Source organism: Tenrec ecaudatus, chromosome 1, assembly GCF_050624435.1.
Source record: "Tenrec ecaudatus isolate mTenEca1 chromosome 1, mTenEca1.hap1, whole genome shotgun sequence".
NCBI lineage: Eukaryota > Metazoa > Chordata > Mammalia > Afrosoricida > Tenrecidae > Tenrec > Tenrec ecaudatus.
Window position 1 is genome coordinate 124,044,839 of NC_134530.1, and position 17,243 is coordinate 124,062,081.

General features: G+C 46.6%; 1 protein-coding gene across 1 annotated transcript in view; it reads right to left on the bottom strand.

Annotated features, from left to right (window-relative positions):
• Positions 1–17,243, bottom strand: part of TGFBR3 (transforming growth factor beta receptor 3) — a 218,802-nt gene that overhangs the window by 53,903 nt on the left and 147,656 nt on the right. Inside the window, exons 5-6 of the mRNA XM_075558367.1 lie at positions 12,760–12,943; positions 4,492–4,666 (exon numbers count right to left, since the gene is read on the bottom strand). Coding sequence (XP_075414482.1) covers positions 4,492–4,666; positions 12,760–12,943 — 359 coding nt within the window. The remainder of the gene's footprint in view (positions 1–4,491; positions 4,667–12,759; positions 12,944–17,243) is intronic.

Sequence of the window (17,243 nt, forward strand, 5' to 3'; positions counted from 1 at the left end):
CGCCTAAGCCCCTGGCATCAGCTCATTTTCCCCTCCCTCCCTGCTCCCCCTCCCTCAAGAACCCTTGATAATTTATAAATTATTATTTTGTCATATCCTTCCCTGTCCGACGTCTCCCTTCACCCACTTTTCTGTTGTCTGTCCCCCAGGGAGGAGGTTATATGCAGATCCTTGTAATCAGTTCCCCCTTTCCAACCCATCCTCCCTGCACCCTCACAGTATCGCCACTCACACCACTGGTCCTGAAGGGATCATCTGCCCTGGATTCCCTGTGTTTCCAGTTCCTATCTGTACCAGTGTCTATCCGCTGCTCTAGCCAGATTTGTAAGGTAGAGTTGGGATCATGATAGTTGGGGAATAAGGAAGCATTTAGGAACTAGAGCAAAGTTGTATGCTTCGTCGTTGCTACATCGCACCCTGACAGGCTCGTCTCCTCCCCGAGACCCTTCTGTAAGGGGATGTCCAGTGGCTTACAAATGGACTTTGGGCCTCCACTCCACACTCCCCCCCTCATTCAAATAGATATGATTTTTTGTTCTGATGTTGCCTGATACCTGATCCCTTCGACACCTCATGATCGCACAGGCTGGTGTGCTTCTTACGTGTGGGCTTTGTTGCTTCTTAGCTAGATGGCCGCTTGTCTACCTTCAAGCCTTTAAGACCCCAGACATGATATCTTTGATAGCTGGGCTCCATCAGCTTTCTTCAGCACCCACTTTGTCGTCAGCGATTGTGTCGGGAAGGTGAGCATCATGGAATGCCAGTTTAATAGAACAAATGTTCTTGCATTGAGGGAGTACTTGAGTGGAGGCCCAATGTCCATCTGCTAACATAATTCTAAACCTATAAATATATTCACATAGATCTATTTCCACATCCTCATATATAAATATTTCTACATATGTACATGCCCCCATTTAGACCTCTATAAAGGCCTTTTGCCTCCTAGCTCTTTCCTCTATTTCCTTTGACTTTCCTCCTGTCCCACTATCATGCTCAGTCTTCTTTTGGGTTCTCTCCTGTCTTTTTAATGACTTTTTGCCTTCTTCATGAATGATGGTCTTGATGTCCTCCCACAGATCATCAGATCATTAGCTTTCAATGTATGAAATCTGTTCTTGAGATGTTCTCAAAATTTGGGTAGGATATATTCAAGGTTATAATTTGGTTCTCATTTTCCTTAACTTCATCTTGAACCTATATGTGAGCACTGTTTCAGTCAGCCCTGGTCTGATTTTAGTTGCTAATATTGAGTTTCACCATTGTTTCTTCCCACAGATAAAGTCAACTTGATTTCTGTGCATTCCATCTGGAGAAGCCATGTGTACAGTTGTCTTTTCTATTGTTAGCAACAAGGTGTTTACTATGAACAAGTAAGTCACTGTTCTTATATAATTCTATCATGCGCCCTCCAGCTTCTTTTCCCTCACCAAGATCGTATTTACCAACTACTGTTCCTTCCTGTTTCCAACTTTTGCATTCCAATCACCAATAATTACTGCTGTATCTTGACTGCATGTTTGATCAATTTCAGATGGAAAACATTGGTAGAGTTCTTCAATTGCCAAGTGGAACCTCTTCACCTGGGGTGACCCTACTGGCATCTGAAATAACAGCGGCATCGCTGCCTGCATCACAGTAACATACAAGTTGCCACAGTATGACAAACTGACAGACAAGTGGGGGTTCCAACTCAGAGAGAGGGTCCCTATGGAACAGGGAGGAACTGCCCCTGTCGGTTTCCAAGGCTGTTACACTTTACAAAAGTAGCAAGCCTCACAGTTCACCTGTGAAGAGGCTGGTGGCTTTAAGCTGGTAGCCTTGAGGTAAGCAGCCCAGCAAGGAGCCAGTACGCCAACAGGGTTCCAAGATCACCACAGGACTCAGTAACTCCACTTCTAGGTACAAACTCAGAAGACTTGAAAGCCAGATGCTCAAACAGAGACTGTAGCCAATGTGAACTGCGGCACTACTCAAACTAGCCCAAAGGTAGACTCAACCCAAGTGCCCACCAATAAAACGTGGTACATAGTCACTGAAAACCCTTTATTCTACTCAGCCAATAGCAGAAGCACAGTCTTGATACATGCTACTATGTGGCTGGAACCTGAAGACATTATTGCTGCATGAAATGTTAGCCACGCAGGACAAGTGTAGTACTGTCCTCGCTTTTATAAAAAGACGTATGGTAAGTGTGTACAGACTAAAGTTTACTAGTTGTTACCAGGAGCAATAGGGAGGGTGAAATGGGGTTAACAGTGAGAGAAAAATATATCCGTTATGAGTTACAAGCTGATTACTGTAATTACAGCCAATAAGTTATACTTCTACATAAAAGGTGAACTGGCAAAAGTTGTGAGATAGGTATATTGACAATGACAACAACAAAAAAGTACTTGGTGAGGCTGTTTATATGCAACAGACATCTCATAGGGTTACTTATTTGGAGGCTTGTGGTCATGAGTCATGGACTATCCAGTGAAATGGCCTAACAACATGTCTAGTCGTTCAGTCCTGCTTCCCAGTGCATAGTGCCTGGGGTCTTCATTCCAAAGCAGCCTTTCAAGGCCCGACAATTGGAATCTATTTGTCTGGAGCAAGAGAGGGAAGAAGGAGAGTCAGTGACAGGATGAGGAAGCATGATCAGTGGGTAATTCTCTCCACAAAGAGCTGCCTTCTTTGCCATGGACTGGAAGAACCGGAGGGTGCCCCCTTACCTTTACTGAACATGTTGATCACAGATTCTGTCCAAGAATCCAGATCAAGAGGGAGGAAATGCACATTGGAATTTCAAATTCCCAAGGAGTCCTGAATTCTTCTTAAATCCAAACTAGCTTAACTTGGGGGTGGGGGTGGGGGGGTGGGGTTTCTGTTTAGAACATTATGATCTCTTAAAGAACTATCTATATATGGGATCAAATGGACAAGAACAACTTGAAAGGTTAGATTAGAAGCTTAGGGGGGCAGTGAGCATGTTCATGAGGGTAGAGCAATTCAGAAAAGCAGAAAAGGAAGGTGTGAGAATGATTCATAACCCAATGTAATCAATGTAATCTATAAATGCATAAACATCACTTCTCGGTCTTTTGGCTAAAATCAAGTGTAATATAAATACATAAACAGTTGAGAGGTGTGTGTTTTACTTTGTATGTTTCTCAACAACAATAATTAGAATACACTTTACTCATTCTAAAAATCCTTCTATACCATACATTTAAAAATTGAAGTCACTAGTTCACATACCATGCCGTCTAAAATGAAAGCAAAAGCTATTTCTCTCCCTCTTCTTTCAATTCCCTAATCATTGTTAATAGGGAGGGTCAAGTTTCCAGCCAGAAGGCAGGACGATGAGGGCCGGGGCGGGTGAACAAGAACACAAGCTATTGCATCTAATGGCTCATTAGTGCAGCACGGCAAAGGGCCACCCCAACACAGAGAGAGCCTGAAAGCAAACCCTTCTGAACGCACAGCGCTCTGAGATCACTATGATCAGGACTTTGTCAAAAACAAAATGGAACTAAAATGAGAATTATGTTAACAATACTCCGCTTTGTAATTTCCTTATCAGAGATAACTTCAGCCAAGGGAGCTAATGATGGATCCAGAGGAGCTGTGTCCTATAATTAGTTCTCCGAGGTCCAGAAAAGGCTTCCAGCAGTCTTAATCTGGAATACGAGTGCTCCAGGGCACAGGCCAGAATGGAAAGACACCACTAGTGGCGCCAGTCCCCTCTTTAAAGCTTCAGAGAGCCCCAATGAAGGCATCACTTGGTGGCCCTCTCTCGTACATACACAGATCTGCATGCTCTTCCCCCCACCCTCCCAAGCAGGGCGTTGAATAGTTCACACTGGTTTGAACCTGTTCGGGTATGGCCAACACAGTGAATTCTGATTGAGTGAAACAGAATGACAACTGGAACAGGGAAAAATTATGGGATCACGCCCTAGAATGAGAGACTTTGAAGACGCATAGTAAGCCCTCTCAGGAGCCCAATGCAAGAGACTAAATTATTGCCGGGGCTACAGAGAACAACACACCGTGAAAGAAGTGTGGTCAGCCACCGACTTTGAGCAGGGCACCACTGCTTCTGATGTTTGCTGGTCATGAGATTTCGTTGCTATGAAATGCGAGAGCTGACCTTGTTTTCTAAGAGGGGGAATAGGTTTCATTTTTCCTGTTCTTGTACTGGTATACTCACATTTGACGAATCCGGGTCTGCTGAAGTTTGCTTCGTCAGCCATGACTGAACGGGGAAGACGCCCTGTCCTCACTTAGGAAGGAGCATCTTGTCTCAGTACATAATGGTGCTTCTCAGCCTCCTAATGCCGTGACCCTTTAGTACACTTCCTCCTGTTGTGGTGATTCCCCCAACCATAACATGATTTTCGTTGCTACTTCAACCCCCAAAGGGGTCCCGACCCACAGGTTGAGAACCGCTGGTCTAGAGGAACCTTCCATCTCTTCTGAGAAGAGAGGAAATCCTCACCTTACCTGTAGGGGTTGGAGTTGGGGGTGATCAGCTCGATGATATGGACTTCCTTATTCCGGGGTTGGGGCTGGCTGGATATCACACACCCTTCTGCAGCCTTGGGCTGAAGGTACTCAGCAAGGTAATTCAGAGACAGGAAATTCTTCCCTACGTTGCATGTGGGAGGGAAAACTTGATCTGAAAACAAAAAGCGAGGGCAACCTGTCACATCAGCAGACCCAGAGGGAAACTGAGGGGTGGGGACGAGCAAGTGTGGGATGTAGGGGACATGGCCCAAAGCGGGGGCCTTCGTCTCTGTGCAACTCAAATCCTGCCCTGAAACACCTCCCACATGTCACCCAAACCACACCAAACCGGTGTCTTCGAGTTGACTCGGACCCAATCCCCCAAGCTACTATTAGAGTAGACCTGCTCCAGCGGCTTTCTCGACTGCAGCCTTGACAGAGCAGATGTCCAGGCTGGTCTTCCATGGCAACGTTGCGTGTGTGTGTGCGCGCGCACGTGCTTGCTTTAATCCTTTTATTGGGAGCTCTGGCATATTAGAACATTCTATAGCTCAATCACATCGAGCAGTATTGTATAATTGCTACCTTAATCAGTTTCAAAACATTTTCTTTCTTCTTGAACTTCTTGATATCAGCTCCCCTTTATCCCCTTCCACCCCCATCTTACCCCCCCAGGAGCTCTTATTTATTTCTTTTGCCATGTCTGACAGTGATTGTGTCAAGAAGGTGAGTCTCATACAGTGCCTGACACATTATTAAACTCTTCTTGTACTGAGGTAAGATTTAAGTAAAAGTCTCAAAGTCCTGCTGCTTCTTTGTTTCATTTGCAAATATATATACACAGATAAACAAGTACACATATATTTATATATTCACACACATATATCTTCTTCCTTTTTGTCTTTTCCCTCCCGCTCCATCATGTTTACCTCTCAGTAATTCCTCTTAGATACAATTCGATTGATCAAATACGACCAGAAAAGCTACACCCTCCTCGCCATCAATTACGTGGATTTGAACCACCAATCTTTGGGCGAATAGTCAAAAACAAACTGGTTGTGCCACCCAGGGAGCTGACTGATCACTGCTTGTCCTCTGGGATACGTACTTATTCTCCCCATCTCCCTGACTCAGCTTTCTGTCTCTTCTAGACCCTTCTCCTCAACTGGCCCTTAGAAAACCAGTGGGCCTGAGGTCTTGAGGCCGCCCCCCCACACACACACACACACTATCATGATCCCAATTCTATCCAGCTAGACCAGAGCTTGTACACTGGTACAGATAAGAGCTGGAAACATAGGGGTTCCAGGACAGATAAACCCCTCAGGACCAATAATGAGAGTAGGAATGCCAGGAGGGTAAGGGAAAGATGAGGGGAGAAAAGGGGGAATGATCACACTGATCTACATATAACCCCCTCCCTGGGGGATGGACAACAGAAAAGTGGGTGACTGGAGACATGGGACAGTGTAAGACATGAAAAAAATAAACAATTTAAAAATTATCAAGAGTTCATGAGGAAGGGTGGAGTAGGGAGGGAAAAATGAGCTGATACCAAGGGCTCAAGTAAAAAAGCAAATGTTTTAAGAATGATGATGGCAACAAATGTACAAATGTGCCTGACACAATGTATGGTTGGATGGATTGTGGTAAGAGCTGTATGAGCCCCCAATAAAATGATTAAAAACAAAAACAAACAAACACGATTTTTAAAAAATGAGTAGGCCTGGTGGCACGGTGGATCACGTGCTGGGCAGCTAACCCAGAAGGTCACCAGTTCAACTCACTGGCCCCTCTGCGAGAGAAAGCTGTGGCGTTCCATGCCCATGGACAGGGGCAGGCTCAGAAAACCCCAGGGACAGCTCTACCTGGTGCTACAGGGTCACTGTAAGTCAGTACTGACTCAATGACAGTGAGTTATACTCAAAAATGAATTTGCAACGTAGCTGACCCTCAAAGCGGCTCTTCTTTGGATATCTGCTACTTCAAAAGGAGAGCCAGCTCCGAATGAATTCTCTGGCCTGCACGCACAATTAATCATCCCTTCATGTTTATTCTCCACTTCACTGTATCCCCTGCAAGACTGAAGACACAGGCATTTTGGGAGAAACAGTGAGAGTAAAATTCCATTAAAAAAAACCCAACACGCCATTCTGACAGACAGCCACTATATGCGTGGCCCTTTTAGTCTGCAAGGCGCTTCCAGAAACCTCACTCCTGGTGCTGAATGCGGGCTGCACCCCACTTCCATCCAGAGAGGGATGCAAGTGCTGAGTTCAAAGGCCCTCCCCCCACCCGGCTCCTGCACGGCACAAGCCATCACCCAGCACCGAGGCTGATGGGATTTCCATCCAGTGCCTTAAATGTTTAAACAGAACTTGAAAGAAACTACTGCTGGCGTCGTGACAACTGGGACAAGTGTCAAGGCAGTTCTAGGTGTAGCAAGCTCTCTTCAGAAGGGTCCGTTCACCAGAGGCCATACATTGGAATGTCACCTACTTCTGACTTACTCCTGTCATGGACTGGGTTCAAATCCACCCACAGGTTTCAGCCAGGGGGACAGGAAACAGCCCAGAAGGGCCTAAGATAGGGTGGAACCGGCTCCTCTGATCTGTGCTGACGTCCACAACATTCACAGCAGCATCCAGCACCACGGCCCCCAGAGCAGAGGGGACCAGAGCGCCTCCTAGGCCCCTGCGTGGAGACTGCACTGACGGCTTGTCCATGCGGCGTCCCTGCCACATCTGCTGAGGGTTTTTCCAGATGAGCCGATGAGGCATGCACACCTGGCAGCTGCAGCCTGCGGATGCCTCCTCCAGATCACAGGACAGAAAGTGATATTAGGAGGCAGGGCTGAAAGTACACTAGGAAGGGCAGGGGCATGCGGGCCCTGGGCAGCCAGGCTGGAACAGGAGTGACCAGGACCCTCTCGGGAGCTCTCTGAGCACTTGCTAACCGGCGTGGCTGGTTTGCATGTGGCAGTAGCAGGCAGAGGCTCAGGTACAGGTTTCTGGGGTTAACGAACCACAATGCAACATTTGAGTCAAATAACAAAAAACTGCCCAGCTTGTGATCCTCATGGGGTTTAATTATTCAAAAGTTAGGGCCGTTAAGCGCTCGGGTACCAGATGCCATTGCCAGAAGGTTGGATCAGCGGATCACTTTTCATTGTGTATGATTCCCCTCCCACAAATGCCCGGCTTAACAACACACACCACGAGCCAAAGAGAAAGAACCCACAAAGGGGAATCCCCTGGGTAGATAGGAAAGTCACATGCTTATTTGTATTTTAGGAACAGATTAACTAACGACTTTGAAGCCCAGAACAACCTACTCTGAATGCAGGAATGGGCAGATGGGTGAGACCTCCTGATTTTCAGCTGAGATAAGTGAGGTCCTGGTGGCAAAGATATTTCTTGAAGCCACACAGTTATTGGACCAGCTGCGATCAGAACCCAACCTAAAAACTCAGTCATCATGGTGGTGCCAACTCATGGAGAGCCTACAGGACACGGCAGGGCTGCCCCTGTGGGTTTCTGAGACTGTGACTCTTTACGGGAGTAGAAAGCCTCTTTCTCCCAAAGAGAAGCTGGGGGTTCCAAACTGCTGACTTTGCAGTGAGGAGCCCAATGTGTAACCACTGCACCAGGTCTCCCTAACTTCCACTCGAGATCTCGAGGGGGATCAGTGGTCCTCAACTTGAACAATCATCAGGCTTGCTTAGAGGGCAGGTCTAATGACTGCTGTCTCTGCCAAACCCCAGTTAATCTGGAGTAGACTCAAGAATTGGCACTTCCAACAAGTTCCCAGGTGATACTGCTTCTGCTAGAGCAAGAGCCACACCCGCAGAACCACTGCAGTCCAGCCAACGGAAGTCCGTGGTCTGCTGTCCCTGGGTTCAAGGGAAAGATGACACAGGCCGGCATCTTGGCAGGTAGCTGGGGAAGTGTCCTTAAACAGGCGTCTGGTCAGTGAGGATAAGCAATGTCGCAACCTTGCTCACTGTCTCCACAGCAACTTATACAGTGGCTGGACTCATTCAAGGGCTCCAGAGATGTCACCAGGATTCCCTGGGTGGTGCGCACAGTTAACACACTGAGCACTAACCATAAGGTTGGAAGTTCAAGTGTACCACAAAAAGAAAGACCTGGCAATCTACTTTTTAAAAAAACAGCAGTTAAATGCCCTGTTGAGCACAGTTCTACTGCGACAGCCCTGACACAGAGTCGACGTGAGTCAGAATCCACTTGGCAGAGACTGGTAAAGGCCTTACCAAGGCGGTGATCTAGCTCTGAGGTGTCCTCTAAGGAAGACGTCACTTTACCCCTCACTCTCAGTGAAGCACCAATAAATGCTGCTCATAGATCTTACATACAGCCAAGAGAATAACACAAAATACCCCAAATACGATTTTAACAAGCTATTATAAACATTCCAAGTAGCAATCAACATTCTTTCATGCGACTAGATTAAGGCACGCGAAGACCATTACGTCTGACAGTCTGTGGTGCAGCTACCCTGATCTGAATGGGATATGCGAGTCCCATCTACGAGAGAGAGAGAGGGGGTGGGGGTGGGGGGGAATTCGATGAAAATTAGTAAAATTAAGTAAAAATTTGATTTGATTACCCAATCCTTAGCGAACCACGCCATGGATTTAGCACTATGATGACCTTAGACACTGGCCTGATAGTGACATCATCCCCCAAGGGTTCAACATGGAAACCCAACTGAAGGAACTAGGTCCTACCTTAAACTAACCGCATGCTCAATGAAAACAGAGCTTAATAAATTAAGAAATCCATCTATACAAAGCAGTAGCCCATAGGCTGCGGCTCAAAGTTGAACTATACTCACATGAAACTCCTCATATAGCAATAGGACCAAATTCTATGATATTGGACAATTTATTGATGTTATCAATGCGATTGTCTTATACCCCTGGGGGATAATCAAGAATGTTTTTCTTATTTGTTTGTTTTCTTTTAGTTTTTGTTTGCTTTGGTTGCTTTGTTTGTTTGTCATAATATGACAACCAAAGTAAACCACAGATGCTCATAGCCTGTGAACAAGCATATGGATTCTAGGCTCCCACTTAATTCTAGCCCCAACCCAAGGACAGTTAGTTCTTTTTTTTTTCCTCTATATTTCTTGTCCACCTCCCTCCCCCAAGTGTTTTTTTTAATATCGTTTTATTAGGGGCTATACAACTCATCACAATCCATACATACATCAATTGTGTAAAGCACATCTGTACATTCATTGCCCGAATCATTCTCAAAACATTTGCTCTCCACCTAAGCTCCTGGTATCAGCTCCTCATTTTCTCCCTCTCGTTCCCCCTCCCTCATGAGCCCTTGATAATTTATAATTATTTTGTCATATCGTGCCCTGTCCGATGTCTCCCTTAATCCATTTTTCTGTTGTCCATCCCCCAAGGGAGGAGGTTATATGTAGATCCTTGTAATCAGTTCCCCCTTTCCAACCCATCCTCCCTCCAACCTCCCAGTATCGCCACTCTCACCACTGGTCCTAAAGGGGTCATCCGCTCTGGATTCCCTGTGTTTCCGGTTCCTATCTGTACTAGTGTACATCCACTGGTCTAGCCAGATTTGTAAGGTAGAATTGGGATCATGATAGTTGAGGGATGAGGAAGCATTTAGGAACTAGAGCAAAGTTGTATGCTTCATTATTGCTACATCGCGCCCTGACAGACTCATCTCATCCCCGAGACCCTTCTGTAAGGGGATGTCCAGTGGCCTACAAATGGGCTTTGGGTCTTCAGTCAGCACTCCCTCCCTCATTCACAATGATATGAATTTTTGTTCTGATGATGCCTGATACCTGATCCCTTCAACACCTCGTGATCGCACAGGCTGGTGTGCTTCTTCCATGAGGGCTTTGTTGCTTCTGAGCTAGATGGCCGCTTGTTTACCTTCAATCCTTTAAGACCTCACATGCTATATCTTTTGATAGCCGCGCACCATCAGCTTTCTTCACCACATTTGCTTATTCAACCCGCTTTGTCTTCAGCGATCAATCGTGTTGGGAAGCTGAGCATCATGGAATGCCAATTTAATAGAACAAAGTATTCTTGCATTGAGGGAGTACTTGAGTGGAGGCTTAATGTCCTTCTGCTACCTTAATACTAAACCCATAAATATATGCACATATCTATTTCCCCATCCTCGTATATAAATATATTTACATATGTACATGCCTTTGCTTAAACCTCTAAAATGCCCTTTGCCTCCTCGCTCTTTCCTCTATTTCCTTTGACTTTCCTCTTGTCCCACTATCATGCTCAGTCTTCATTTGGGTTTCAGTAATTCCTCTTGGTTACATTACCCTTGATCACACCCTACCAGGCCTCCTACACCCTCCTCATCACCGAATTGGATCACTTGTTGTTTCCTTGTCCCTGGGTTTGTTAGTTAGTTCTTATAACATGGCCCTGCTTGTTATCAGCCTTCATGAAGAGATCACTGAAGATAAGGATGCTACAGCAAGTGTGGTGAAGAAAGCAGATGGTGCCCAGCTATCCCTGGGAATAGTGTATGATGTCTTAAAGGCTTGTAGTAAAACAAGCAGCCATTTAAGTGTGGTGTCAACTAAGTCCACATGGAAGAAGCACACCGTCTGGTCCAAAGACAATGATAACAAAATCTAAATATGATTGAGGAAATGGTATCAGAGCTTATATTGTGACCACCCAAGGTGTAGAAGGCTGAGAAGGACAGTGGGAGCCCCAAACCCATCTGCAGAGCATTTAGTCCAGTAAGCTTCTGGCAGCACCCCTCTAGCCATGGGTGAGGGGCTCAAGCGGCTTTACTATCAGACAGAGACTAGTGTAAACTTGACTGTGGTGGATCGCGAATCATGGTATAAGATGACACCTGGTCAGTTGATCTCTATCTTGACTCAACCTGAATTTGCTCTAGGCTTAAATATGTCTTGCTTGTTCCATCACAGAAATTTATTCTCTACCTTTTAAAATATTCTTGGTGGTCTTTTTTTTCTTCCTCTTTATTTTTACATTATTATTTTCTTCTGTCTCAATTTGTTTTTATTATTTGTTAGGTTTATGAAGCACAGGAGTGGATTCATAGAGACAATAACTGATGCAATGATTTATCAGAGATGGGAGTGGGGTGAGAAGCCTTGAGGAGTAAACAATGAAAATGGGATGGGGAGGGAGTCCTAGAACTGATTGTGATAATGTATACACAACTCTTTTTTAAAGTGTCTTAACTACGGAAGTATATAATATGTGAATTTTATATCAAGAAAACTAATAAAAAAAATAAAGATGAGGCTTTGTGCTCCCATAAGGATTTCACACACTCAATCATTCATTCCCTGCGTTTGAGTTAATCCCAACTCATAGCGATGCTGTAGGACAGGGTAGACTGCCCCTGTGGGTTCCCGAGCCTATCACTCTTCACAGGAGGGGACTGAGCAGCTGGTGCTTTCAAACGAAACCCAACTTGCAGCCACGACACCACTGGACTCAGAGACTCAAAGGGGCAGTTCTAGTCTGTCCTCTAAGGGTCACTAGGAATCAGAATCCCCTTTTCTTGGGGTGGGGTGGTGGGGGTGTAGGGTAACCAAAATGACGAAGCCTTGGGATCATAAACTAATATTCCACTGCTCACAGAAAAAATTGGTTGTTGGTCCATTCTGTCAAGTCCTCCCTCATTCCTTTATCATCTTCTTTCCTACACCCTCTGCTTCTTGCCCTCTGCTATTTTTCTGACTTCTGTCCACATGGGAGCCTTTTAGACCCCACCCCGCAACCCCCCGCCCCCCACCTCTCTCAGCCATGTTGTTCAGGTTAGTTTCCACGGAGTTGATTCTTCTCGTGTCGGCCCCTTGTGTGGGGCAGATGCTCCACTGAACCACACACACCAGTCACCACCCTTTCAAAACCACATCACGTGGTCTGCCTTCCAAAGCCGCTCCGTGCGGGTGGAGCAGCCAGCTAACTGGTCAGCTCGTGGCTGAGCACTGCAGGTTGGCCCCACGCAAGGGCTCTTCTCCCTCCTCCCACCTTCCAGCTCTCACGTGCCATCACCAGGCCTGTTTCCTCGGGAGGAAACGGGAAAGGGGAACTGGGGGGTGGGGTGGGCAGCAGTGACAAGGAGAGGCCCCAAAGATCCCTCAGGTGGTTGTAGTTCTAGCATTCTGTAATTCTGGTCCCTGACCTTAACCACCTGGTCCAGGACAGAAAACAAGTGATGGCTGTAATCAGTCACCAGAACTTACCTTCCCCCACTTTAATATAAATGTTTCTTGCTAGCTTGAGTTCAGTGAATGAAGTGACTGCTCCGTATTCCTTTCGTGCCCAATTCAACAGACGCTTATTCCCACGGGGAAAGTGCCTTTCTTTGGTTTCCGCCGACAAGGAGAAATTTCTGGAGGAAAAGTGGATCACGGAACCCTTGGACACCTAGAGAATACAGAATTGTCCATTTAGTGAGATGCGGTGACCTAGAACAGAGTGATCACTAGCGAGAAAGCACTTTTCAGAGAACTAATGGCTATTCTGCTGGACAGGCTGGTCACACATACCCCACCCCGCCCTCCAGCAGACTCAAGAAATACTTTTAAACCTAGTTCTCCTAGATCAGCAGTTCTCAGACTGTGGGTCGTGACCCGACCCTTTTGGGAGTTGAACAACCCTTTCACAGGCGTCACCCGATTCATAACAATAGCAAAATGACCGTTATAATTTTATGGTTGGGGGTCACCACAACATGAGGAACTGTATGAAAGGGTCGCAGCACTGTTCTAGATATGGCCATACTACCAATGACACAGATGTCCCTTTGGGGTGGGGGGAGACCTGTTAATATATTTGTCTTGTGTTGGCAGGGAAGGTTTACACAGTAGGTTACATTTCCCATTCAACAATTTCCACACAAGTTGCTCGGGACCCGGGTTACACTCTTCACAATGCGGGAACTGTTGGTTATTTCCAGTCCCATCAAAGCTTCTGAGGACACTCTGACTGATCACGGCCCATGTCCACACTTCGACACTGGAGCACGGCCCTTCGGGTCATGTGTCCGATGGGAATTCTCGGTGAGGGTCCTCATGGGCTTGGAATGCACTGCAGGATCAGAGCATGGGATTCCCAAGACCTGCCAGGGCCAGAACCTGACCTGTAGGGCAGCTACAGCTGCGGAATCAGTCGGAAGACGCACACGGACGGGGACGCATCGGGAGTGCCTCCGGCCTGGGTCCTCGTGAGCACACATAAAAGGCCGGAGGCTGCCAGCCTTCAACCAGATGACACGAGTTTTATAGCAGGAAGACGAATGTGTGTAACCGTTTATTATGTAAGACCCCAAATTCCCTCAGATAAGGAAATCAAGAGGCTGTTAAGCTGTTCCTAATAAAGCTTTTGGGGTGATTTATGCAAGTTCCGTGTTTAGACCAATGCCGACCCAGCATAAGATCACATAATTAACATATACAAATGATGAAAATTGGTTGCTGCTGAAATTATGCATTTCATCTTTATTGGCTCGGATCTATAAATGATTTTTTAAATCCATGCCAGAATGAGGCCTCAAGACGTGGGCCGAGAGCTCACAGATTCCCAAGTCACAGAAGTATAAATGTCCCGCATTAACTTTCACGTTAATTATTAAGTCACTGAAAAAAGCAAGCAGTTTCTGAAACAGGTTCTAAACAGGTATCAGGATAATAAATAAACACATAAATAGGTATAAAATACAAGAAACAAAGCTGGTTCAGAGTGGGGGGTTTGCTTATGGTTTCCTTCTATCTCTTATAGCTTCACATGCACACAAAATAGTGCACACTCTACTATGCTGGGCCTTGCTTTCTGTGTGACGACATATACATGTTCTTACAAGTAGGCGCCAACTTAAAATCACGCAAGTTACCACGAGCCACACTTAAAGTCAGAAAACTCACTGCACCAAGTCAGTTCTGACTCAGAGTTACCCTATCCAGGGAGAGCTACCCCTCTGGGTTCCCGGGGCTGTAACTTCACAGGAGGAGAAAGCCTCATCTTTCTCCCATGGAGTGGCTGGTGGTGTTGAACTGCTGACCAGCAGCCACCACTCTTAAGAGCATTTTTTCAACATCTTTTTACTGGCTGTATCTACGATCTACAATGTTGCACCATGAAATGGACTGCTGCTCTCATTCTCAGACAGTCACCTGAAGACTCCAAGGTTAGGTTTCAAAAGGCTGCGATGGATATTTACAGGGGTTCTAAACTACCTCAGGAGTGGGCTTCCCCAAACTCTGATTGTTTAGCTAAAGCCGACAGGCAGGTTCAGGACGAAAGCAGGTATTCCCACGGCATATGCGACGTAAAAAGGAAAAACACCAGACAGACAGCTGTCATTCACTTCCTGTTTAGAAATGCCATCCTCACTCCCAGCAATGGCACAGATGGAGCTCTGTTAGTCCAAGTTACTGCCACAGCAGCGAAGCGCCAACATCCACCTCCTAATTGTAGAAACGCGTTTTTATGGTCTGTGTATTTCTCATGCATGTATATACTAAGTCAGTACGCTTACTTGTAATGTTTGCAACCCTCAAAGACAAAGATCAGATTTATAAAGGTAGTGAAAATAAAAGTAAAGAAAAGAGGTATTCTGACTTCTGTTAGAATGGAATTACACAATAATCAGCATTAACCCCCATGAATGTTGGAAAAGAAGTACTTCATTAAACTGATTCCATGACTCACTGATGCTCTGGGATTCTCGGTCGGCTAGACACTCCTGATGCCCAGGCTACGCCCCAGACCAATTCGAATCTATAGGGTGGGTCCCACGTTTTCTTAAACATGCTTTATTCTGCTATAAGTGAATGCTTACAAAAAGAATTTAAGTTCCTATTTAACTGTTTTTACACAAATCGTTCTCTGGCACGGGGTAAAATGTGTCCACAGTCTCAATTTTTCCATTCTGTTTGTTCTGTTTCCACTGATCTGGATTCTGGCCCCCACTGCCCCCCTTTGCCTTCTTCTCAGCTTTGCTTTTGGGTAAATGCCGACCGTTTGGGCTCATGCAGCTACTTGGGAAACACACGACTCGCAGCGATACTGTTTGTTTGTTAAGTCAGTCTATATTTGACTGAAAGGTGTCCTCCGAGAGTGGCTTCAGTGTGAAGTTCAACCTTAGGGATCCTTCTAATCCATAGGTTCCCAAACTTATTTGGCCTACGGTCCCCTTTCCAGAAAACAAATACATACTTTTTACTCAGCACCTGTGACAAGTAAAAACTTTCGTGCTCTACGCCATAACCCAGGATAAGGTGACGGCACCTGCATTCCCAGCCCTCCCAGATAGCTATCAACTACTGTTGGAGACACTGCTCTATTGGCTATTGGTGCAGTGGGTCTGGCGCATGTAGGAATTTGAGCTTTGTCTATAATTTTCTCCCACTCCATTCTGAGGTTTCTAACGGGTCCCTGGTCAGAATGGTTGGTAGTGAGCCAGGCACCATCTACTTCTTCTGGTCTCAGATGAGAAGAGGTCATGGGTCAGGTGGGAAACTAGTCCTGTGGACGAATTTATTTTTTGAGTCTTTCATTCTCTTTTGCTCCAGATGAAGAGAGACCAATAGTTGGATGTTGGATGTCTAGGCATCGGGATTTTTCTGAAGTTCCCTGAGTGTTTCCAGTGTCCTTCACAGTTGAGACCTGCTGCCCTCACAGGTACAGTGACCCCTACACCAAGGGCTAGCTTGAAAAGCACTGTGACCGAACAGGTTGTGGGAAGACACCTGGCAGCACCCTCTATAACAAGGCTTCTCCACCTGGAGTGACTTTGCCCGCAGGGAACATCTGTAGAGTCACAACTGGGAAGGCCACGCTGCTGGAGGAGAGATGCGGGGATTCTACTGAGCATGCCACGGCGCGCAGGGCAGGCCCCACAACAGAGAACTGCCCAGATAAACTGCCTTCCAGATGACTCCATCTCCCAGCGACCTCACAGGTGCCAGAGCACCACTGTGCCCTCTAAGACTTCATTGGCTGGCTTGTCGACAACAGATCATCAGGCTGCGGTGGTTCTGCTTTGAGGCACTTCTGTTAACAGCGTGTCTGAATCCCTTGTCCCCTAAGGAACTCCAACCAATATCACCATACTGAGGGTGAAAAATCCTTCTCTGGCCCCTGGCTTCCCCGAGTGCTCCTCAACTCAAAACCTGTTGCCCCCCAAGTGGGTTCCAGCTCAGACGACCCTACAGGAAAAGCAGACTGCTCGGGGTTTCTAAGGCTGTGTTAGTTACAGAAGCAGAACTCCTGGGCCTTCCATCAGCAGCTGGGCACCTCGCCGAGGCTGCACCTCAGAAGACACCAGGGAGAAAACGGCACGTACCCTCTCCTTACATCTGCGGGAGCGCAAACATAGGAGGCCCAGAGCTGAGCGCCAAGGGGTCTGCGAGGCGGTCTAATGGCTGTTAAGTCAGTTCTCTCATGACGACCCCGTGCGTGCGGAGTAGAACTGAGTCCCAGAGGGGTCTTCGCTGGGGGGCTCATCATGGGGTGCCCCACCACTTACACCATCCAGGGCCTGGGAGCCACCTGCAGTCAGATGTAAATGAATCCTTCATCCATATTTTGTGTGTGTGTGGTTCTTTGCACTGTGGTGGTCTTTCACTGGAAAGCACTTGTATTAAGAAGTACTTTTTCCGCAGGCTTGTCCCTGTCCCCCCCCAACCCCCCCCCCCCCGCAGTCCAGAGGCCTTTCTCCGCCTGT